At 46.4% G+C, this 25,281-nt stretch overlaps 2 protein-coding genes across 2 annotated transcripts in view; both read right to left on the bottom strand.

The window, feature by feature from the left end:
• The window catches only part of Galnt17 (polypeptide N-acetylgalactosaminyltransferase 17), a 439,204-nt gene that overhangs the window by 226,440 nt on the left and 187,483 nt on the right, over positions 1-25,281 (bottom strand). Inside the window, exon 3 of the mRNA XM_057764269.1 lies at positions 9,809-9,975. Coding sequence (XP_057620252.1) covers positions 9,809-9,975 — 167 coding nt within the window. The remainder of the gene's footprint in view (positions 1-9,808; positions 9,976-25,281) is intronic.
• Positions 5,041-5,905, bottom strand: LOC130871085 (39S ribosomal protein L12, mitochondrial). The gene has a single exon (XM_057764270.1). The coding sequence runs from the start codon at positions 5,895-5,897 to the stop codon at positions 5,292-5,294; it is 606 nt and encodes a 201-aa protein (XP_057620253.1). The 5' UTR covers positions 5,898-5,905; the 3' UTR covers positions 5,041-5,291.

The raw sequence follows: 25,281 nt of genomic DNA, 5'->3' as shown, positions 1-25,281 counted from the left end.
CTGTGGCTCAGTGGTAGAGCCCCTGCCTAGAATCCCCAGTGAGGGGCTGGGGTCTGGCTCAGTGGTAGAGCCCCTGCCTAGAATCCCCCAGTGAGGGGCTGGGGTGTGGCTCAGCTGTAGAGCCCCTGCCTAGAATCCCCCAGTGAGTGGCTGGGGTGTGGCTTAGTGGTAGAGCTCCTGCCTAGAATCCCCCAGTGAGGGGCTGGGGTGTGGCTCAGGGCAGAGTATTAGTCTAGACTCTTCCCTGTGAGAAGTTGAAGGCATAGTACAGCAAAGTTTTAGATTTCATCCTCAGCACCATAGAAAGAATAAAAAATAAATTAAAATTACGATAAAACAGCATGAGAGCTCATAGTTTAGCGGTCTGAAGTGTTGAGCTCACCAGCACAGAATGCTGTACAGCCATCACTACCGTCTCCATGGCTTCGCTCACCTTCACTGAACTTCGGTGCTCATTAATTGGTGAATCTCCACTCTCACCCAACTCCTGGTTGTGCAAGTGTCATTTCAGGGTCACTATGAGTAGAAAATGAGGCTCAATGGACATCTTAGACACCTGTGGCACGCTGCCAACTCAGAAGATTTAAAAAGTAAAGATGAGAGAGAGAGAGAAAGGCCATTTTTGGGAAAGGACTGTCCAGGAAGAAAAACTAAAAGCAAAATCACACACACACACACACACACACACACACACACACACACACACAGAGTATTACCATCCTGCAGAAAATAAGAAAACATATTGCTTCCTTTAAGTCAAGACAATATATTATAGAAGGGAACTTTTGGGGAATTAAAACAAAAAAAAAAAACTACTGGGAACTAATGTTAAGAGAGCAGGAGAAGTTTAAGACAGTGGTAGGGAGGGGAACTAAAACAAAATGAAGGGAAAGCAAAGGAAGCAGAAGAAAAGGACTTTTCTAAGTTAATGGTCCTCAACCTTCCTAATGCTGCGACCCTTTAATGCAGTTCCTCATGTTGTGGGGACCTTCCAACTACAAAATTATTTTCATTGCCACTTCATAACTGTAATTTTGCTACCGTTATGAACCATAATGTAAATATCTGTTATGCAGTATACTTGATATGTGACCCCTAAAGAGGTCGCGACCCACAGGTTGAGAACCTCTGAGCTAAGACATCCAAGGCTGAAGCAAAGGGAGATTTGGAAGGAGGGAAGGAAGAACACATAAGGAGAGAGTATTCTGGTTTGCTATCTGTTGCTGTGATAAGACATTCTGACTAAAAAAATCCTGAGGAGGAAGGAGCTTGTCTTATACTTCCAGGTCACAGTTTACTGTTGAGGGATCCTGGGAGGGAATTCAAGAGATGAACCTGAAGTAACCTTGGAGGAACATTGTGCTGACTCACGCCACAGCTTGTGCATAGCTACTTTTCTTATATCGTCCAGGAGCACCTGCTACGGACTGTGCCTCTCACTGTGAGCTGAGCCCTTGTGCAGCAATTAACAGCCAAAACAGATGTTCCACAGACAGGGTCACAGGCCAGTTTGATCTGGGCTCTCTGTCCTTTGAGGCACTCCAGTCAGAGGCTCATGGGCTGGGTTAGGTTGAGAATTCAAACTGACCAGGATAAGGTGTAATCACTCATATGTGGAACTGATAAGCAGGGGAAAGACACAAGTAGACAGGGGACTCCCAGGGGGATTAGGAGGGCAAAGGAGGAGAGGGGGAGGTGAGAAGAGCCCTAAGACAGTGACTATCACCAAAGTGTATTATTTACATGTATGAAAATGTTATGACGAAACCCATTCCTCCATACAGTTAATACATATTAATGAAAACACACAAACGAACCAAGTAGGTGTGCTGATGGACACCTGTGTCCCAGCGCTCAGGAGGCAGAGACAGGAGACCAGGTGTTCCAGGCCAGACTAAGTTTCAGAATGAGAATCCTCAACACTAAAACTCTCAACCCAGAAACAGTCAACATTCCTGTAATTCCAGTGCTTGAGAGACAGGAGGATCACTATGAGTATGAGGGTTTCCTGGAGTACAGGATAAAACCCTGTCTGAGGGGGGAAAAGAAGTAGGGGCTGGAGAGCTGATTCAGTGGTTAAGGGCCCTTGCCGCTCTTTCCGAGGACCTAAGTTTGCAACACCTACAACGGGCTGTTCATTACTGCCTATACCTTCAGTCCCAGGGCATCTGAAGCTTTTCTCGGGCCTAAGAGGGGTCCTTACAGTGTGGGCATACATGTATGCACACACACATACAAACAAATGAAAATAAAATTGATTTTTTTTTAAATCTGGAGACTGGTCTTTAAAAAATTAAAGTGCTTGCCACACACCCATGAAAAACAGGGTTGGGCTCCCCAGAAGCTCAATATGGTGGCCCTGGTGACCACCTGCAAGGTCCCTACAATGTGGGCATACATGCATGCACACACACACACACACACAAATGAAAATAAAATTGATTGTTATTTCTTTTAAATCTGGAGACTGGTTTTTAAAAAGTTAAAGTGCTTGCCACACACCCATGAAGAGCAGAGTTGGGCTCCCCAGAAGCTCAACATGGTGGCCCTGGTAGCCCACGTGCAATTTGACCCTGAAAGGCAGAGGCAGGTGATCCCTGAAGTAAACTAACTAAGGAGACGAGACATATTGAGCAGCTTAGCTTTGGGTTTGACAGAGAGACCCTGCCTCAGTGAATAAGGTGAGGGTAATGGAGGGTGATCCCTCACAGCAATCCTGAGCCTATACATGCATGCGCACACACGTGCGTGCACACACACATATTACATATGTGCTGCCTTAGAGTTTCTATGGATCTGATAAAACAATCTGATCAAAAGAAACACAGTGATGAAAGGGCTTATTTCAGCTCATAGCTCTTGTGAAGGGACTCTGGAGCAGGAAACTGGAAGCAGGAACATGGAGGCAGGAACTGGAGCAGAGGCCTTGGAGGAGTGCTGCTTACTGGCTTGCTTCTCATGCTTGCTGAGCCTGCTTTCGTATACCATCCAGGACCACCAGCCTGGGGGTGGCACCGCCCATAGTGGGCTGAACTCTTCCTATCAATCACTAATTAGGAAAACATCTTAGAGAGGCATTTTTCCTTGGTAAGATACTTTCTTCCCAGATATGTCTAGGTTTGTGTCAAGTTAACAAAACTCAAGTAGCGTGTGTGTGTGTGTGTGTGTGTGTGTGTGTGTGTGTGTGTGTGTGTGTGTGTGGTGGTGTAAGGATACATGAAAAGTGGACAAGAAAAAGTAACCAAAAGTTATACTGGGGCCAGTCTTCTGGATTAAACCTGACCTGTACCAGTTCATGTGTGTAACATTCAAACATCTAGGAAGAAAATGATTCTTCCAGAGAGGAAGAAGGGGGGGGGCATACAAAAGATCAGGGATTAAAATGTCTTTGATTTCTCTTTAAAACACACACACACACACACACACACAACACACACACACAGCAGAAGGAAAATACCAGAGCAAAGCCACCAAAATTCTTAAAGTGACATTTAACTCTACTGCGTCACCTATCATACAGAAGACAGGGAGAATGCCATCTTTAGACTGCATCTCAGATGATTTTCTCTGCCTCGGAGTCTTTTTCTCAGGAAGCTTCTAGAGGTGGTGCTTTACCTGTATAAGCACGCTAATAGAGAAGAAGAAAGGCACGGGGTGAAGCATTGGAGAGGAGGCAGGAAACTTCCAAAAGGGAAGGGGAAGGAGCTCCAAATGACAGTGGTACAAAGATCAACTCCGTGGACAAGTATTTGGAACTTCCGGTAAACTTCCTTAGGTGTTACTTCTTCTAGGTGTCTTCTCCAATTCTCTCTGTCTAGCACTGAGCACACCACCCCCTCACTGGGGGATTCTAGGCAGGTGCTCTACCACTGAGTCACACCCCAGCCCCTCACTGGGGGATTCTAGGCAGGGGCTCTACCACAGAGCCACACCCCAGCCCCTCACTGGGGGATTCTAGGCAGGGGCTCTAGCACTGAGCCACACCCCAGCCCCTCACTGGGGGATTCTAGGCAGGGGCTCTACCACTGAGCACACCCCACCCTCACTGGGGGATTCTAGGCAGGGGCTCTAGCACTGAGCACACCCCACCCTCACTGGGGGATTCTAGCAGGTGTTCTACTGCTTATCTTTTATACTTTATAAAAAATTTAAGACTATGTTGCCTAGGCTGATTATCAGTTCAGTAGGTAATGTATTCAGGTCTTAAACTTGTGATCCTCCTTCCTCAGTTTCTCTTGTTCCTGGAGTCTTCCCCAGGCCTCTCCTAGGTCTGATTCCCTTGGTATGGCTAATGAATGTTTGATATGGAATCAGAACGGTGTGGAGGTATCAAGAGAACTATTTTAAGGAGGCATATGCTCTCGCTAACAAATGCTATGAGGTCAGGGAGCAGAAACTGTATCCGACGAGGAGAAAGCAATGATTAGTTTTGCTTGAGTGATTTGGTTTGAGGGATCAAGCACAGGAATTGCACACAACTCGAACTTAACATATCACAGATATGGGGTAAGGGAGTCTGTCAATTTCTCAAAAAGATGAACAAAGCCATTGAAGGTTAATACAGAGTGTCAGTCCGTAACCTGAGTGAAGAATGACCTCACATAAAAATAAAGCAGTCTGGTCTGGAGAGATAGGCCATCAGGTAAAGGCACCGTCTGGCAGGCCTGACAACCTGAGTTCCATCCCTGGGAGTTCCAGGATGGGAAGGAGAGAACCAGTTTCATAGGTTTCCTCTGACTTCAAATACACATTATCATGTGTGCGTGCCACCTCTAAAAAAATTTAAATATAATTAAAATTTTTAAATCAGGGTTGGAGAGATGGCTTAGCAGTAATGAGCACTGGCCACTCTTCCAGAGGACCTGAGTTCAATTCCCAGGGCCCTCATGGTGGCTCATAACCATCTGTAACTACAATTTCTAGGGGATCTGATGCCCTCTTCTAGCCTCTGAGGCCTGAGGTACAAGCATGGTGCATAGACACGCATACAGTGGAAACATCCATAGACGTAAAGGAAATAAATTTTTTTTTTCACCCAGCCTCAACAGTGTATTTTCTCAGTAGCCACAGGGGTGTGTTCACTCTGTAAGTTCTCAAGGCAATCTGGAGAGCTCTGCACAGCTGTGGCGGCCCTCCCCATCACAGTAGGTCCGTCCTGTCTCTCTCCCAGAACTCGGTCTCCAGTGTCAGTAGCTGTTGCTCCCAACACCCCACCTGGGAGTCAAGCAGGGGTGAGCAGGCCTTGCCCAGGTCCCAGGGACCCCAGTCCAAAAGTCCTCAGAACGGGGGTGTCACTCCAGAACTACTGTGCCTCCCGCGGCTTCCAAGGCTGCCTTGATCTTCTCAGCCTCGGCTTTGGCCACGTTTGCTTTGATTTCCTGGGGCAGGGACTCCACTAGCTTCTTGGCCTGCACAAGGTTTATGCCCTGGACATAATTCTTGATCTCCTTGATGAGTTTCACTTTGTCCACGGGCTTTGCTTCTGTCAGGCGGACGGTAAAGTGTGTTCGTTCTTTCTGTTTGGGGGTGTCTTCTGCCTCAGCCACCTCAGGGGCTGCTGCTGCTGCGGCAGGGACGGCACCAGATGTCATGCCACCCATTGGCATGAGGCCAACATCCTGGATCTTCAACGTTTTCTTCAGGAGCTCATTGAGGTCTGAGATCTCCAGGAGCGTGAGGCTGGCGATGTCTTGGACCAGTTGCTGGATCTTGGGAGGGTATTCCTTGGGAGCATTATCCAGAGGGGCCCCCGCGAGGGCTTCACTCCTTCTGTGGCTGCTGCTCCTCAACTGTCGCGCTGCGCAGACGCCGGGGACCTGTTGCCTGGCAAGGCGGAGCGCTGCTCCCCGCAGCCCAAGCCGCGACCCCCACACGCGGCCAGCCGCCGCCTGCAGCATAGCTCCGCAGGCGGAAGGAAATAAATTTTTAAAAAATTAAATACTTTAACATGGGCTGTGTATCCCCATCCTTATTTCCCCTACTGCCTGAGACCAGCTACCTTCATGATGGACCGCTCAGACCTCCTTACAATGATGTCTGTAGACACATTTATAATAAAAACAGAAGTGATTATATTTAACACCGCAGGGAGGAAGTGAAAAAAGCAGAATATTAACTTGTTTGCATTACCAGATCTCACCTACACAAAGTCGTCACTTAAAAGCAAGAAAGTTTGAATGAATTCATCTCTGGTTAGTGTCTGTTTTTTCAGTTATATTTGCTTTTTGATATGTCTCCAATTCCTTACAAAGAATATTTATTACTTTAATATCAGAAAACAATTATTAGTCTGGAAGAAATAGAGAATGTTTTAATCAAATTTGAACAGACGTTAAACGAGATTAACGCCATGAATCTTGAAGAACTAAACTTGAAGTGAAAAAAAAATGCTTCTAAGGTCAAGAGAACATTCTGTGATGGTGAAAACTATGGTGGACACAGAAGGCCCATGGGTACAGATCTGCAGCTACCAAACAACAGCTAAAAACAGACACTGTTCGGGAGCCATGACAAAGAAGCAGTCATTGTGGGAGATCTGAAAATATCATTATCTCAGATTCTTAACACACATTCAGCTCAGGGTTTATCTAAGCAAGCACACACACAACTGATGCTCAGCTGGAATTTAGCATGGTTATTACAGTGTGTGGGGTTATTAAATATTCGGCATCTACATAACAGCAGATATGAAGAATGTCTCAGTAAAACAAACACAACAGAGAGGGCACTGAATTCTGTGAAAGGAAAAAAAATGTGTTTGTAGAGTGGAGAAAATATGGAGACTAGAAGCCAGAAACGATAAGAAAGAAATGGTATTCGTATAGTCAACTCTGGTCCCCTGGGTCACTGAGGCCAATAAAGGATGATAAACAGGACTTAACCTATGGTCTGACCCAATCAAACACTTCCCTCCTTTCTTTCTTCTCTAGTAATGATTGTTTGTTAGTACAAAAATTTATTTTGTTTTTTTAATTATGTGTATGTCTACATGTGGGCATGTGAACATGAGTGCGGGTACACATAGAGACCAGAAGAGGGCGTCAGATCCCCTGGGACTGAGCTCAAGTCCTCTGGAAGAGCAGCAAGTGCTCTTTACCACTACGCCATTATACCAGCCCCTCCACTAGCTTTATCTAGGCCTGAAACACCACCCTAAACAGCACCTTCAGAAACAGGCTCAAGGACGGGTTATTTCATCCAGGGATTCTAAAATGTGATCCCCATACTCTCACCCACAAAATTACCACCACGACCATGAGACATAAAGTTTCCTTTACTGGTTATACTGGCATATGCCTGTCATCCCAAGACTTGGGAGGCAGAAGCAGGAGAATCAGTGGTTCAAGGTCATCCTCAGCTTCATAGTTTGAGGAAAGCCTGGGCTACATGAGACCTTGTCAAGGAAGGAAGGAAGGATGGAAGGAAGGAAGGACAGAAGGAAGGAAGGAAGGAAGGGAGAGAGGGAGGGATAGAGGGAGGGATAGAGGGAGGGAGGGAAGAAGGGAATGAGGTAAGGAAAAAGAGAGGGAGGGAGGGAGAGAAGGAAAGGAAAGGGTAAAGGGAGAAAAATTATAGTACTAAAATCTAGTCAGTGATCAACTCATATGCACTGAATGATGACCCAGAGGAGACAGATTACTGAGCCCAGGAGCACGGCTCACCAAGTCGCTGGGGATCATCCAGCAGTTTTGAAATGTCCCTGAGGGAAACTCCCTGCTTCTAGGCTGATCCAGACCTGGTCTTCTGGAGATCAGGCTACAAAAAAGACCAAAGAGAGCTCATCTTCTTTCAAACCCTAGAGCACTTTGTGGGGTAATGTCTCTACTCAGTGCAAGAGGCTTATGTACCCCTAATCCTATGAACACTTGGAAGATTAGCCTCCTGGGCCTTCAGCAGGCTCACTCTTCAGTTGTCATGTCTGTCCTGAGCTCAGAGGGATTTCTCCCTGTGGTGAGCACATTGTGAGCAGATACAAGAGCGTGATTATCAGTGCCTACGTCAGCACACCTGGTCAATGTACTTTTGTATGATGTTGTCTCAGGACATCCTAGGAGTTTTGTAATCATACCAAAATTCTTGCTTGCCTTCTATTTTAATTGACCCACTGTCTCTAGGTGCGCTGAATTCAAAAGATCTTTTGACCTGATATGGCTCATTTTTGCCTGCCACTATTTTAGGCTCAGTGACCCAGTGGGGGAATTCTAAAACAAAATGTGTTCTTAACTCACACACACACAGAGTCACACACAGTCACACAGAATCACACATACATACATACACACACACACAGTCACACAGAATCACACAGACACATAGACACACACACACACACACGGAGATAAATGCTAAGGTGGAGTGTCTTCAACCTTCACCTTTTCATTTGCAACCTCACCTCTCACTGAACTGGAAGCTCACCGATTCAGCTAGGTTAAGCTGGTCAGTAAGCTCCAGGGATTCTCCTGCCTCCACCAGCCCTGGTGTTATAGGTGCACACCACCAACCCTCATACAGGCAGAATCTAGGGATCAAACTCAGATCTTCAACTTTTCACAGCAAATCCTGAACCATCTCACCAGTTCTAAGGACAATTTTGTTGCTGTTGGAAAATGTAGAGTTGGAAGAATTTAGACCTTCCTCTTTCTGTTCTTTTGGTGACATGAAAGGAAAATTAATAGATCCAAGCTGAGGGACTCACTCTTGTTTGGTTGGTTTTCTTTTATTCTTTAGGAAAGGTCTCACTATGTAGCCCAGGCTGAGAAAAAATTGCCATTTAGCCCAGCTTAGCCTTTAACACATGATCCTCCTCCCTCAGCCTCAAGTGCTAGGATTAGAGGTATCATGGGCCATCATGATCAACTCCAGTAACTTTATTTATCCATTTATTTAATTTTGCATGTGTGTGTGCACTTGTTGTGTGTGCACAAATGCACTTGCACACATATGTGGATGTGTGTGGAGGCCATAGGACAACCTCGGGTATCATTCCTCAGGAGCTGGACACTTTGTTTTTTGAGACAGGGTCTCTTACTGCCTTAGCGCGCACTGACTGGGTGAGGCTGGGTGGCCATTGAGCCCCAGAGACCTTCTTGTCACTGCCTCCCCAATGCTAGCACCATAAGCACGTGTCAACATGCCATACATGGTTTTTTTAAAGACACAGACTCTGAGAAATCAAAATAAGGTCTTCACGCTTGGGGGAAGGCACTCTCCCTAATAATCTTTCTCCCCAGTGGATATCCACCTCGTAATTTTATAAGAGCTTGTTCTATCTCCATGTTGTTGTTGCTGCTGTGATAAAACACCTTAAAGACCAAAAAGCAATTTAGGAGAAGACAGTTTATTTGGCTCACTATTCAAGATTAGAGGGCTAGTCACATCCTACCCGTAGTCAAGAGAGGAAGCAGATGGACCTTGTTCGATTGTTTTCATTTGATCTTTTTTCCTGGCTTATATAGTTCAGGATCCCTTTCTTAGGGAATGGTGCCACCCACAATGGGCTGGTCCCTCCTAATTAACCTACAATCAAGACAATCCCACATTGATATACCCATGCGCCAACCCGATCTAGATATATAGACTCTCTTCCCAGCTAATTCTAGGTTGTATCAAGCAGACAGTTAAAACCAGCAAGCACAGATCCACTGAGGGCCCAAACAGTCATGTACCCATGTTTGCCAAGACTCTCCCTTCCTCCCATATGCTCCAGGGAGCAAGAGACATGGACACCGGCATGGTTCCCTTGGGAACCGAAGTGGCATTTCTTTCCTGCTGGCACGGAGTCCTGCAGGCAGACTGTCCTCCCCCGTACCTTCGTCGCTGTTGTCATCCACCAGGATGATCTCTTTCAGCAGGTGTGTGGGTGTGTGATTGACAGCACTGTGGACTGACCGCAGGATCACAGACAGGGCCTCATTCACGAAGATGAAGATGATGGATATCTGGGGCAACTCCTTGGAGTATTTGAGTTCCTTGCACCTGGGGAAGGGAGAACAGGAAGGCTGTCAGAGAAAGCAGGCCAGCACTCGAGAGGCTGGAGAGATGGCTCAGAGGTTAAATGCACTGCTCTTGCTGAGGACCAAGGTTCTGGTTCCCAGAACCACACAGAGCTACTCCCAAGTGCCTGCAACTCCAGTTCAAGGGGGATCTGATGCCATTCCTTAGCTTTCATGGACACCTGCATTCATGTGGCTCACATACAGGCCTTCAGGAACACAAACGCATATATATGAAATGAAACTTTAAAAAAATTAATAGAAAAAGAATGCACACAAGATATGGCTGAACACAGAAGATTCTAGCCAATTTCTCACCAGGTTTTGACAAGGTGAGAAACCATCACTCTCCCTTAGCACCGCCCCACCGCCCTCTCTGACAAGGCCTCTGGTATCCCAGGCTGACCTCAGACTCACCGCGGAGCCGAGGATAACATTGAACTACTGGTCTCCCTCCTGTCTTCACTCCCTGGTGCTATGACTACAGCTCTGTACCACCAGACCCAGGATTATATGTTGTGGGGGTGCAGCTAGGGCTCGGTGTACAGTAAGAGCGCTTTACCAACTGTGCTATGTGTCTGGTCTTCCTTTAGTCTTCTAAGAATTGTGAGATAAACCTAAGCAATAAAGAGTTAAAAAAATCCAGCCTACATCACCCAAATTTATCACCCCAAAGGAAAAGCAACACCAATACTGGGCATATATCCACCTATACCCACCTGCATCACATCCATGCTTCTGTGCTGTTAGAGCTGGAATCTGCAATGTCCCCACAGACTAATGTCTTGAGAGGTTTATTAAAAAAAAAAAAACCCACAGTTTGGGGGTAGATGGCTTAATTGGTAAAGTCCTTGCCATGCAGACATGAGGACCTGACTTCAATCTCCACATAAAGAAAAAAAAGTTTGGTGTGGTGGTCCATGCTTATAATCCCAGTGCTGGGGAGGCGGAGGCAGGAAGTTCCCTGGGGTTCACCGACTATTCAAACTACCTACTTGGTGAGCTCCAGGTAGTAAAAAACTGTGTTTGAAAAACAAACTAATGGACTAACTAAGGGCTGGGAAAGTGCTCGCTTGCAGTACAATCGTGAAGACTAGAATCCATGTAAATGCCTGCTGGGCATGGCAGTGTACCTGTAATTCCAGGCACAGATAGCAATGGCAGAGAATCCCCAGAGTAAGTGGGCAAGAGAGACTAGTTGAATCGGCAAGTTCTGGGATTGATTGAGAGACCCTATCTCAGTGAATAAGGTGGAAGAGTGAGGGAGGATGATTCCTGATATCAGGCCTCCACATGGATGTACATGCATGTGCAACCATACACACATGAACCCACACACATCCGAACAATGTACACACACACACAAGTATACCCTATACACACCAGAGAGATGGCTCAGTAGCACTGGCTGCTCCTACAGAAGAGCCAGGTTCGATTACCAGCACCCCATGTGAATTTAGAACTGTCTGTAGCTCTATTTCTATGGACTCTGAACCCTCTCTGGTCTTCATGAGCTTCAGGCACACATGTGGTGCACAGACATCCATGCAGACAAAAACATGTACTCACATGATGAAACTTTAAAATTAAATAGGAAATAAAATAAACAAGACAGACAACACCCTAGAAATAATAGCTGAGGTTGTTCTCTGGCCTCTACTTGCACATGTGAATGCACACACGCACACATGCACACACGTACATGCACACAAGAAGTACAAAGATCGAACTATTCTGCCTCTGTGAGATGGCATGGGGCATAGACAGAAGAGTGGAGGACTTGAACAAAGGAAATGAGAGGAAGGGATGGAGTGGGAGGGACACGCCAGGGAGGGAGGGCGAGTTACATCTGTTTCTTTATGCCGAACAGCTTGGGCTGTGTCAGGCCGCATGAATCACACTGGCAATTTTCAGAAGAAAATAAAGTTTTCTTACAATATGCATCCCTGCCTCCTGAGGAGAATGTTCAGGGATTCATGGATCACACAGCCTTATTTTTGGTATGGCTCCATAAATCCACTGCTGAGGGATGCAGGAGGGATACGAATGGCCATTCATTGATAGGCTCATGAGCTGTTGGCGGAAGCCATCTCATTGACTGGGTGGTGATCCAAGGAATGAGGGCCTCTCAGGGCTTCTTCTTGCATGCTCAGCCTGGGAGTCTGGCAGCTGCTCCATCTCAGCCCATTACTCTCCATCCTGAAGATGAGAGCCCACGGAGCTCATGCCTAGCTGCTCTGAACACTTACTTCTTTGGTCCTGTTTGACTTCATTTTTAATTTTATATTAATTTTGATACAGGGTCTCCTGCCACTCAGGGTGGCCAGAGTTGACCTTATATGTTTGACCTTCCTGCCTCTACCCCTCAAGCGCTAGGATTAGAGGTGTGCACCGCCACAGCTGGTTTGTGTAGTGCTGGGAATGGTACCCAGGGCTGTGGGCATGCTGGGCAAGCATTCTACCAACTGAGCCACGTCCCCAGTGCTGGTCTGTTAGTTTAACAGCTTCCAGTCCTTGCAGCAAGAAGGAAAGACAGAGCACTCTCTGTATTGAGCCGTCTCTACCCGTGAGCAGTGGAGTCTGGTTGTACTCCAGTATGGAGTTCATTGATGTCAACTTGATTGGATCTGGGATCAGCTAAGAGACATTCTGCTGGGCAGACGCTTCCCCAGAGCGGGCTTCCCCTTCTACAGCAGCCCAAATATAGAGAACTCCGATGGGAAAGCACCACTGTTTGCCTTCCTTCACGCCTTGCTAGCAAGTGCATCTATGCCGGGCCACTGTGGCAGCAGCCACCCTTCACTGACGTCAGCTTCTTCAGCCTTCTAATGTGGCTCTCTAGGAATCCCCCAGACCTTCACCATTCAGACTACAGAGACATCGAGTCTCATGGTCTGAGCAGTTACCATTTCCTAGGTAGGGAGACCCAAACAGTATGAGAGAGGAGAAAGCCAACAGAGAGCAAGTAAGCAAGCAAAGATCCATGTGCTTATTCACTCACTGCTCTTGACTGTGGATGTGATGCTTTAAGTCCCTCCAGCAATGGGCGGTTACCCTTTCCTCCCCCGAGTTGCTTTTGGCCAGGGTATTTTATCTCAGCAACAGAAAGGGAACTAGAGGTGATGCTAAATCTAAGACACTAGCATGGGGAATGGAAAACACTTCACACAAATAGCAAACAGCCCGGAATCCATCATGGAGTGTGCCAGGTGTAACTTGTACCAACAGTCTCAGATCTCTTCTCCAAAACAATGTATCTCCTTTCAATAACTAATCAGTTACCAATAAACAGTCCTTTACGTAAACAGAGATGGTTGGCAGGGAAGGGATCCGCATTAGTTATTTCTCTGTTGCTGTGGTAAACCGTCATGACCAAGGCAACTCGGAAAATGAAGAGTTTACTTTAGGCTTATGGTTCCAGAGGGTTAGAGTCCATGTTGGCACATCAGAGGTAGCAGGCAGAGGAGGTTGGAGCAGAGAGCTGAGAGAGCTCACATCTGGGACCACAAAACAGCAAGTGGAGAGAGCTGGAAATAGCATGAGCCTTTGAAACCTCAAAACTTACCCTCAGTGACATCCTGCTTCCAGGAAGGCCACTCCTCTTGAGCCTCCTCTAACAGCCACCAACTGGGGATCAAATGTTCACATGTTGGAGACTTAGGGGGGACATATTATTCAAGTCACCACAGAGTCTTAAGTGGGGGAGGGTCAATTTTTTTCTTTTTTTAATTGATTTTTATTGAGCTCTACATTTTTCTCTGCTCCCCTACCTGCCTGTCCCCTCCGCTTCAACCCTCTCCCAAGGTCCCCATGCTCCCAATTTACTCAGGAGATCTTGTCTTTTTCTACTTTCCATGTAGATTAGATCTATGTAAGTCTCTCTTAGTGTTCTCATTGTTGTCTAGGTTCTCTGGGATTGTGGTTTGTAGACTGGTTTTCTTTGCTTTATGTTTAAAAACCACTTATGAGTGACTACATGTGTGTGTGTGTGGGGGGGTCTATTTTAATCCATGCCCAAGACCATGATTCAGAGGATCCAGAGAAAGTAAAAACTAAGTTTCTCTTCCCCCAAAAATGGGGGACTCCTGGGTGGAATAGATTACCAATGAGGCTGGGGAAAGGAAACTAAAGGAAAGATAAAGGGCACAGAAGGAAGCCAAGAGAAGATGTGGAAGAACATAAAGAAATGCTGACCTCTGGAGACGGCCATGGCACTCACGAACTCATGGAAGCTGTGACTCCCTGTACAAGATCAAGGTGAGAAACATCCCAGCATGGACTGGGGAGGAGCTCCCGAGTTCCTGCCCCTCCCTGCGGATCTACAGGCTTGCGGTAGGAGGTTACTGCTGGAGGGAGAGACATTCTCTTTGGCAGTGTAGACACACTGGTAGGTTTCTTAAGCCCCTACAATAATTCCTCACCATGCACATGGAGCAGGACCAATTAAACTTAGTGGGTCACAAAAAAGCTAAACAAACAAACAAGACATTAAAATAAGAGATGGATTTGTGGGGGTGGGAAGAGACAGGGATCAGGGGATTGGGAGTGAAAGGAGAAAAGACAATGAAGTCGGTCAATAAAGGACATTATACACGTCTATGGAATTATCCGACAACAGTAGCCATGAAGAACTTGGTGACAGGCTCCTGGAACAGTGCACATTCATTGCCCCTGTCCATTCTGGTTGTGACCCTGGGATGTGGCCATCAACTCTGGTAACCATCACCATTTCCTTCCCCTCTTCCCAAGCAAGCCACCGGACTTGGTTCACTTGATACCAAAAATACCCAGAGTCACATCACGATGGTGACCTACAGATGGACTCTCCTTTGAGAGACCACCAGGGCAAACCACAGGAGAAATGGAAGAAAATAGAGTCCTCTAGTGAATTTTGAGCTTCTTGTTGCAAGACAGAAGAAGTTCTAGAGATAAGTGGTGGCCTTGCTTCAAAACATGAGGATGTGCACTTAAACAAGGCAAGATGGTAACTTAACCAGAAGGGGAAAAAAAACTAATTCAAGGTGGATATGGTGGCACAAAACTGCAACCGCAGTACTTTGGAGGCAGAGGCAGGAGGATTGCTACAAGTTCAAAGCCAGTCTTGGCTGTATAGTAAATTCAAGCTCATTCAGGGCTACATAATGAGACCCTGTCTTTAAAAGCAGAAAAGGGGGTGGAGTCCATCTCTCTTCCCCAACCTCTTTGTCTTTCCATTTCTCTGTCTCTTCATCTTCCCCTTCTCCCTCCCTCCCTACTTCCCTCCTCTTTCTATCTCCTAATTGCTCCATCTTTCTCCCTCCCTCCTCTTTAATTCTGTCTGATCCCTTGGTCTCTCCTTTCTCTCTGTATCTCCATCTCCATTGTTCATCTCTCTCTAACTTCCTCCCTGTTTTTTCTCCATCTCTTTATCCCTCCCCCATTATTTCCCATCTTTCTACATCCCTCTATGTCTTTTTCTCCAACTCCATCTTTCCATTTTCACGTTCTTGCCATCTATCTCTCAATCTATCTTATCTCTTTCCACCGTCATTTCTTCATCTCTCTCATTTTGCTACTTCCTTTTCTTCCTTCTTTCTCTCTCTCAACACACACACACACACAACACATACCACATTGCCTCTCTGTGTGTCATATACACATATACCTATCCTCTTTCTCTCTCTTTCTACACACACACACACACACACACACACACACTCTTGCTCACCTTCCTCTGAGGAGCCATGACAAGCACACTGCTCCCTACTTTGGGAGAGAGATTTGCAACTGATTGGAGTGTCCTACCTCATGAAACACTGTCACTGGAACCCCTCTTTCCCCTCAGAGCCTTGGAGCCTCTGACCCACCCCGAGGAGTACTCAGAACCACCTTTTTAGGGATACTGTTGCTAGAATGCTATTCTCTCCACACTCCCTTGGCCTTTGCTGGCCTCCTCTGCCATGCCGGAAACGCTGTAGTCAGCTCCTCTCAGCCTCAGTCACCACAGTCTCCCTCCCTAACAGTTTTCTCTCCTCTATCCCATGAGACCCTCTTAGACCTCCAGTTCCGGGAATGCTCTAGTTTTTCCCTCCATCTGCTAGCCCTTGCCGTGTGTGTCAGTGACTCTTTTCACTGCTGTGCTAAATTACCTACCAAAAGCAACCTCAGGCAAAGGGGGGTTATTTTAATCACACTTCGCTGGCATACTCTCTCAGGATGGGGAAGGCACGGCAGGAGGAGCAGACAGCAGCTGATCAGTTGCATCCACAGCTAGAAAGCAGAGAGAGATGATGGAAGCAGAGAGAGATGATGTCTGGTCCTCAGCTCTCATTCTGGATGGATATTTCCCTCTGAAGGAACCTACCTAGAACCTTCCTCTCAGTCTGCTCAGAAGAGGGGAAGGTGTGGCATCAGAAGTGCTTCAGTAGTGTGAAGATTAGTTTTAATTGTCAACTTGATACAGCCTGGGATCATCTAGAAAGAGAGTCTCAAGGAAGGATTGTCCAGATAGGACTGGCCTACGGGCATGTCTGTGGGAGATTACTTCGAAGGCATTACTTGACTTGGGAAGACAAAGCCCACTGTGGGCAGCACCATTCCCTAGGGTGGGTCTTGAACAGTCTACAATTAGAGAATGAGCTGAGTGGAAAGGATGCATGAATTCATTTCTCTGTGTTTTTGGCTGTGGATATGATGCAACTAGGTACTGCAGATTCCTGCCTAGACTTCCTCACAGTGATGTGCAGTGACCTGGAGATAAAATATGAACTTCTTCTGCTTGAAGTTTTTTTTTCCTTTTGGTTGTTTCGGTTTTTTTCTGTTTGATTTTGCTTTCTAGGTTTCTTTTTATCACAGGAATGAAATAAAACTAGAATGAAGACTCTGACTTTATACGTGACTTTGTCCCTTGATGAATTCATGACACCTTGGTGTTATGGGGAGGTGGCGAAAGGCGAGAAGTTGGTCACTGAGGTTCCTGGGAGCCAGACTTTATCTCAGCTCCGTCTTGCATCCTCTTTCTGCTCCCTGCCTGCTGTGCTGTGAACTCCTGTGCTCTGTCCACGCTGAAAGTTCTAGCTGATGACTGATACAATCAGGAGCCAACACTGCCCCCTCCTCTCTTCGGTTCTTTCTGTTAGATGTTGGACACAGTACAGAGAAGGAACTGAACACAGCACCTAGGTTGAGCCCCAACCCTTCTCTCCAGCCCCATCTCTCCTCCCTGCCCAGTGCTATAAATATGCACAAGTCCTAAACCCAGGAATGCTGCCCCTCTGTGCACACAAACTTCGCTTTGCCTAAAATACTCTATCATTCAATCCACCTACTCCTCTACCCTTAAGCCCTGACACCCAGCGGTGTTCCTAGTCCTCCATCCTGATTTCCAATGCCTCTCCTTTGCTGTTTTCTATCCCTTCCCACAGTCCTCTTCTCACTCTCTCGGGGGCAACCATCCATCTTCTTCCTTTTTGTTTTCCCAGAACTTCGTGCGAAACGCAGAAGAAAAACTCTCCCCCGACCCCTTCTGTATTTACCCCAGCTGCAATTCGCTCGATCAAAGGTATCACTTATTTTCCACCACAGTTACGATGTGGGTGACAGCTCTCCCAGGCTTAAAAGACGTCTCCGGCACAACCATGCTCCTGTCTCTCTTGATTTACTAATCAGGGCTCAAATGCTCCACGCTGCCTGGGTCAAGTACATCCCTCAGCCTGGCGGGCGCTCTAGTTACGCTTATCCCTCCTCATCAAGCCTTTTCTGTTTCTTAGAACAGTGTCATTTTTAGCAACAGCAGACTTTGCAAAATGAGACGTGGGGTGGAATAACACAGATCTGCACTGTCCCTCTCCTGGTGCTCTCATTATTGGGGGTGGGGAGAATGCACACTTTGCAGGGTGGTTTAATTTCCTCTGGAGCTCCACGGCTCCTATCAGAGGAGCCACATACCTCATTAGCTAGGCCTTCTGACAAACTGCCTACTCTAGCACGAGAGCTCCCTGGGTCGGCCCTATCCATCTTGGTGATGCCCTTCTCAGCAATGGAAATTCAGTCCACTCCATCATATGAGTGCTTATCTTAGGGTCCAGGGACCCCCAGAGAAATTCCAGAAATTAAAGCATGAGGTTGCAGGGGTATGCAGTTAGTATACCATCCTGGGGAGGGAATCGGTACCTTTAGATAGCTCAGTTCTGGAGAATGCTGGGAAGGGTTGAACCAGGGCACCCCTGTTGGTGGGCAACACCATGCTAAGATCACACAAAGCCCCGTGTCTTCCTTGCCAGCCTGGTTCCTACAAACATTGATTCTGGAATATTCCCCCAAGGTATCTTTATTCTTGCATGGCTCATTTCCTGGCTCCATGGCTACCTAGGAAGTATTTTTCTTTGAGACATAAAGAGCTGCTTTCTAAAGACAGGACAAGCATCTTTAGCCAACAAATCCAAGAGACCCAACTCACCTTAGCCATATTAAGGTACAGTGGGAGGTTCCGGTATAGGTAAAAAACTTCCACGCCTCTACCTCTATGGGCAGAATTCCTCCCTCCCTCCCTCCCTCCCTCCCTCCCTCCCTCCCTCCCTCCCTCCCTCCCTCCCTCTTTCTTTCTTTTCCTTCCTTCTTTCCTTCCTCCTTCCCTCTCTCTCTTTCTCTCTTTTCATTCCTTCTTTCCTTCCTCCCCCCTCTCTTTTTCTTTCACTTCCTTCTTTCCTTCTTTCCCCCTCTCTCTTTTCCTTCCTTCCTTCCTTCCTTCCTTCCTTCCTTCCTTCCTTCCTTCCTTTCTTTTAATGAAAGGGTGTGGATTTACCTTTATTCTGGGTTCTGACCATAGCTGACACTCTCTCTCTTATGAAAGAGAAAGGAGGACACACACAGGCATGCAGTGGGCACCAGGGAATAGCCGCTAGACCCTCAGTTTAATAGGTGATTCCACCTGGGTCTGATACAGCTGATTTTTTATCATACCAAAGTAAAAAAGAAAGACAAGAAAACCCCTAGAGTTTTATTAAGCAGTGGTCCACGAATAGAATCTGCAAAAATAATTAAGAGTAAATCGATGCAGACAGTTTTAGGTCGGAGCTAAGAAAACCTCCACACACTCAAGGCAAGAGAGATGCCCCCAACATTACTAGGAGGCAGCTAACCTGGTACCTTTTGAAACCCAGTGGAAGGAGAGGGGTTGGCCCCACTGCTGCAGGAGGGCTGGAGGGACATTAAGAATGATGCAATCTGGGAAGAATAAATAGCCTGCTTTAAGGCCCAGCCAGCCTTATACTTGGCCAGCCAGGTTCCTTCCAGAAATTAAGGCCATGCCATGAAACTCTCTCTTTTCAGCGGAAGAAAATCTGCCCCTTCTCCACTATTCCCTTGCAGTCTTAACCGTTCTAAAGATTTTGTTGTTTTATTGCTTGATTCAGTTTTAGTTTTATTTGTCTAGCAAACTCTGAATTCCACAGCCGTCACTACGTCAAGGGGGCATGATGGTGCACACGGGCAATTAGCACACTAGAGGCAGAGGCAGGAGGATCAGAGTTCAAGGTTGTCCTCATTTACATTGTGGGTTCTGAGAGAGTAAACAGAACCAAGAGGCAGACGTGTCTCAGATCATCTATGTCAAGGACTGACAACAAATCAAAGGAGAGAATTTATCTGTCAAGGGTGCTGGGATTCCAGGCTCTATCGGATAAAATCATGAGCATATACCCTCTGAACACACTCGGAGATTAATTTTACACTTAAAAAAGGCTAAGTTTAGAATTCCAAATATAAGAGAAAATATGAGTCTCTACAGATTCTGGATGTCAAAGAATTCCCACGTTGAAACACAGTAGGTTAATAAAAGCGCAGATTCATGCTCCTCAAAGAAAATGAAGATACAGCAAATTGCAGATGAAAAATAATTTACAGTAATAGCTGAAGAGAAAACCGCCTTACATCATTTAAAAAAATGAAAATTCAAGAAGCATAATTAAGACCGGAGACATGGCTGAGCCGTTAACAGCACCCGAGTAAAGCAATAGCACCAAGTAAAGTTCCCAGCTCCTGTATCAGGCAGCTCACAAACACCACAACTTCGGTTCTAGGGATCGAAAGCCTTCTTCTGCCCCTGTGGGCACTGTACTCACAAGCATGTACATGTATGCATGAGCATGTGCGCTTGCACACACACACACACACACACAAATGTTTTTGAAAAAGAATCATTAGCTAAGCAGACTAAACAGACAAATGAGCAAGCAGAAGATATAACTAAAAAGCAACTTCACAGAAGCCGGTTGAACCTCCATGGTCATAAGATGTCCACTGTAAAACAAATACTATTTTGTCTCCAAGTAGAAATTATGTCATTTGCATTATTTCCATATTGTTTTCTGTTCTCGCTCTGTGTCTTTCTTTCTGTGGGTGTCTGTGTATGTGTTTGCACGTGCACATGTGTATGTATGTATGTATTGTGGTGTACACATGTGTATGGAGATGCACACTCATGGGAGCCAGAGGGAAATGTCAGATGTCCTACTTTATCACCCCCCACCTTCCTGAAGCATGGTCTCTCACTGAACCTAGGGCTAGGCTTGTGGCCAGCAAGCTCCAGAAATCCTCCTGTCTTCTCCCCACCCCCACATTGCACACACTAGAGTTAAAAGTTTGTGTGCTCACACCTGGCATTTTAGGCGGATGCTGAGGATCTGAATTCAGGTGCTCACACTTGCACAGCAAAGGCTCTTACCATCTGAGCCATGTCCCATGCCTCTGTTCTTACTTTGTGATAATGAGCAATATATCACGGCAAAAATGACTGGGGCAGATGAATTGATGGATGATAAAGGCTCAATGCAAAATTACAGGGAACTGACATGCTCGACTGAGTTCTCAGATGTTCACATGGCATGACGTAAGTGTCATGAAGAGACACGCCCTGTCACTACCTATCAGCCTCTGTGACCACAGTTAGAAACAGAAGTCTGAGTAAACACCAACCTGACAGACAGGCCATGCTTGTCAGTGGAATTGTGGGAGAGGGGCTGAAGACATGGCCCAGCAGTACAGAACATAGGCTCATTTTGCAGAGTTAGGTTGCAGCATCCAAGTCGGGCAGGTTACAACCACCCTTTACTCCAGTTCTAGAGAATCTGATGCCCTATTCTGGACACACACACACACACACACTTTAATTTCTGCTTGTTTTCCTGTCTACAAGAATTCTTCCCCTTCCCCCCAAGATGCATTCACAATACAATCTTTATTCTGCTTAATGATCCAGGACTTGCTGTCTTCCTTCATAAAATGCAGCAGGTTACACCAAAGACAGACTTGAAGTTAGCAGGGAAGACTCAGCTCCTCATGTCTTGGGCTGGAAAGGAAGGTAGAGAAGCTGTAATAAACACACAGAGCAGGGTCCCTGCTGGCAAGACTAAATGTCATGTCTAACAATTCCTGCCTTTTAAAAACTTTTTTTAGATCATATTTAAGTGATTGTGTATGTATGTGTATTCATACATGCATGTGTTTCTATGCACACACATGTGTGTGCATGTGTGTGCGCACACACATGAATGTGTATATGCATATAAATGCACGTATATGTGTGCGCACACGCATGTGTGTGCTTGTATGTGTGTACACACATGCATGTGTGGCGTGTGTGTGTGCATGTTTGTATATATCCACCACTCCAGAACTGGGATTATAAGCATGCACCCTCACACTGGCTTTTTCTTGACTGGGCTCTGGGGATGAAACACAGGTCCTGTGATTGTAAACTGAGCATTCTCTCAACCAAGCTTCATCCTGGCCTGAGAATGGATCTTATGCATCCTCCCAAGGCCCATGGACTGATCATCAGACAAGAGAATGTGGCCAAGGCTGTGCACGCCAAGGCAACCCAGACAGGTAAGTGAGTTAGGACCCACAGCTAGACAAATAGGCTCAAACACCAAACCACCCCTAGTGCCTTAGATCTGTCAGGCAGGCATTATCTCCGGAAGTTTCCAGAACCTTCTAAAATAGCACCACACCAACTGGAGAGCAAACATTCAAGACAGAAGTCTATGAGACATTTCTGATTCAAACCACCGCATGAGGACGATCAATCAAAAATGGAAAGCTCTGAAATTTTTGAGATAAAATAAATCCTTTCTCTTTATTAGTCAATTTGCCTAGGGTATTTTCTTACAGTGACAGAAAATTGATTAATACACTATTCTGGTGGCCTGTGCCTGCAGTGGGTTACAGAGCATTTAGCTTGGGAATGTCAAAGATTTAACAAGGGGCCTGTAATTGTAGGAATACTAAATCCGCTCCAGGGTACCTGTTATGCCTGGTTGAAGATGCCACATCAGATCATTGGGGAAGTATCTCCTCTTCCCAGGGATGGTGACTTTATTTATTTCTAAATGGTTTTCATCCCACTGGCTTTGCCAATGGGGGAAAAAATCCCAGGAAACGGCACAGAGCAGCTATGCCTCGAATCTGATCACAGATGGGAGAGGACTCCCTGTTCCTTCATTTTGAACAGATCAAAGGACAGGCGTGTCTGCATCATCCACAGACATTAGCATTGCCATGACATTTGAAAAGCTAGCATCTGTCATGGACCTACAAGGTGCTGAGGATGCAGAATTAACACCACCACCCTCTGTGTGTAGCTGGGTGCACGAGTGCCCCAGCACCCTGGATAGCACCTTGCTTCCCACTTTGTTTGAGACAATGTCGATCTCTCTCTCTCTCTCTCTCTCTCTCTCTCTACCAAAAAATATATTTTTTAATTTATGTCCATATCTGTGTATGGGAGTAAAGGCAGGCATGTGGGTGTCCCTGGAGGACAGAAGAGGATCTTGTACCACCTGGAGTCGGGGTTACCAGTGTTAGTGTGCTGCCATATGTGGGAATGGGTAAGCAAACACAGGTCCTCTGCAATAGCAAGAAGCGCTCTTGAATACTGTGCCATCTCTTCAGGTAAGTGTCTCCTGCACAATGTCATATGTGGCAGATTATCTGGACCACAAGCTTTGGGGGATTCTCCTGCCTCCATCTCCCTTCTCAGTTACGAGATCTGGGATCACAGACAATGCACCACCCTGTCTAACTTTATGTGGGTTCTGGGAATTTGAACTCAGGTCTTCACCCTTGGGTAGCAAGTCCTTTGCTCAGTGAGCCATCTCTCTGGCTCCAGAACTTACTTTTTTTTTTCTTTACTGTCTCCTCCTGGAAAAGCTTAGAGTTCCATAAGAGAAAGGAAACGTGTAAGTCGTGATCACGACAACAAAAGATAAATGCTGCGCAAGAGGTTTGTTCAAGAAACTCTGGGAGCTAATTCTGTTTGGGAGAGATGGATAGGGACCCAGGAAAGTTTGACACTGGAGATAAAATGTGATCTGGACTGTAAAGCACAAGCGGTAACTTCCAGGGGGGAGATGGCTCACAAATAGAGAGCTGGGAGAAGGGGGGTGCTGTCTCCACAGACAAGGAGCTTTGTGCAAAAGCAGGGCAGAAAAAGTACAGAATCTCAACAATAAATGGGGGTTTCAGAGACTGCATGGTACAAGGAAAGGCAATATCACCTCAGGCAGGCATGATGGCTCGGTAGGTAAAGGCGCTCGCCACCAAGTCTGATAGCTTGAGCTCAATCCCTGGAACCCACGTATTGGAAGGGGAGAACTGAGTTCCCTACATTGTCCTTTGACCTCCACGCATGCTCTTTGACACATGCAGACCCACAAATATATACCACACACACACACACACACACACACACACAGAGAGAGAGAGAGAGAGAGAGAGAGAGAGAGAGAGAGAGAGAATAAACTAACAAGTGGAAACAGACACTCCCTGCCTTGTGGTTTCACTTGGAATGGTCCCCTACAGGTTCAAGTTTTGAACATTTGGTTCACAAATGAGGGTTCTGTTTTAAGAGCCAGGGTAATCCAGGGGAAGCAGAACTGAACTACAGGAGGTAGGTTAGCATGGGCTGGGGCCCCAGAATCACATCCATACTGGCCACTTCCTCTTTACTCCCTGGTCTAGCACAACAGAAATGGTCTCTGTCACACACTTGCTTCAACTTTCCCTGCCAAGATGGACTGAAACCTTGACCAAATTCCCTCTTTGGACTCTGTGGTCACCTGCATGCACACACACACACACTCACTCACACACAAACTCACACACGAAAAACTTAAAAATAATTTCAAAGGCTCTTAACTACTGAGTCATCTCTTTAGCCCCAATAAGTAGTTTCAAAAGGAGTCCCCACCAGGTCTTCAGTCCCAATGCATAGGCCCCACTGTCTCTACTCCTCCATGCTCGGGAGTCTTTTTACCCAGTCTACCAGCAGGTAAGAGTGCAGGCAGGAAGCATGGCGACACCCCCAGGGTGGCTGTGCTGGCGCCTCTGCCTTCTGTCTTCCTTCCTAAAGCAGTGGGCTCCTATCAGATGTGTGGTTCAAAATCTGCTGTCACAAGTGATAGCTAAAGGACTCCAATGAAAAGCATTTAGCTATGTGTCTACAAAAAAAATCCTTAAAATGTTCTGTTTTGCCACCTCATCTAAACATGCTGGCATAAGAAGGTTGCCATTTCCCCGAACGATATGCTGCATTGTGAATTTCATATGATCGCAACTACTTTGGGGTGGGGAAGGCCATGGAGAGGAGTCTGGGATTAAAGTGTTTGCTGCATAAGAATACGGACCTGAGTTCAGATCCCCAGCACCCATGTAAAAAGCGAGGCATAGCGGGACATGCCTGTAATCCCAGCACTGGGAACAGAGACAGGTAAATCCCAGGTGACTGGGGGCGGGAGCTGGGCTCACTGGCTAGTCAGTCCAGCTTAACATGTAAGCCTCAGATTTACTGAAAAAAACATGGTCTCAGAAAATACAATGTAAAGCAATTGAAGACACTCCATGCTGATCTCTGGCCTCCACATGTGCACACGCATGTGCCCTGTGTCTCAGACCCAGAGAGACCTTGTGGTCTTGTGGGAGAAAAGCTACGCAGGGCTCCAGCAGAGATAACTGGTAAGAAGACAGTAAGCTTCTGAAATGGAGGGTTGTGCCAGACACTTCACCTGAGTTACTTAGAATAAGGGAGAACTAAATCACATACCACCACCAAGACCCAAAACATCAGGAAACAAGGGAAGACCAGAAAATCAGTGTTGAAGCCTGGGTTTGGATCTCTGGTCTGTCCCTTTTGAGCTGCTGAAAAGTTATTTAACTATAGTGAGGGAAGACAAAGAAGTCAGAAAATAGAGGAAAACTCAAGCTGAGAAAGTAGATCAGAACAACCCTGTGACTCACGAAACAACAGACAAAA

Source organism: Chionomys nivalis, chromosome 3 (assembly GCF_950005125.1).
Source record: "Chionomys nivalis chromosome 3, mChiNiv1.1, whole genome shotgun sequence".
Taxonomy (NCBI): domain Eukaryota; kingdom Metazoa; phylum Chordata; class Mammalia; order Rodentia; family Cricetidae; genus Chionomys; species Chionomys nivalis.
This window is presented reverse-complemented; position numbering and strand designations above follow the sequence as displayed.

Bases quoted from the DNA above. Each gene is read 5' to 3' on its own strand.
- LOC130871085 (XM_057764270.1), bottom strand. From the start codon at position 5,897: ATGCTGCAGGCGGCGGCTGGCCGCGTGTGGGGGTCGCGGCTTGGGCTG.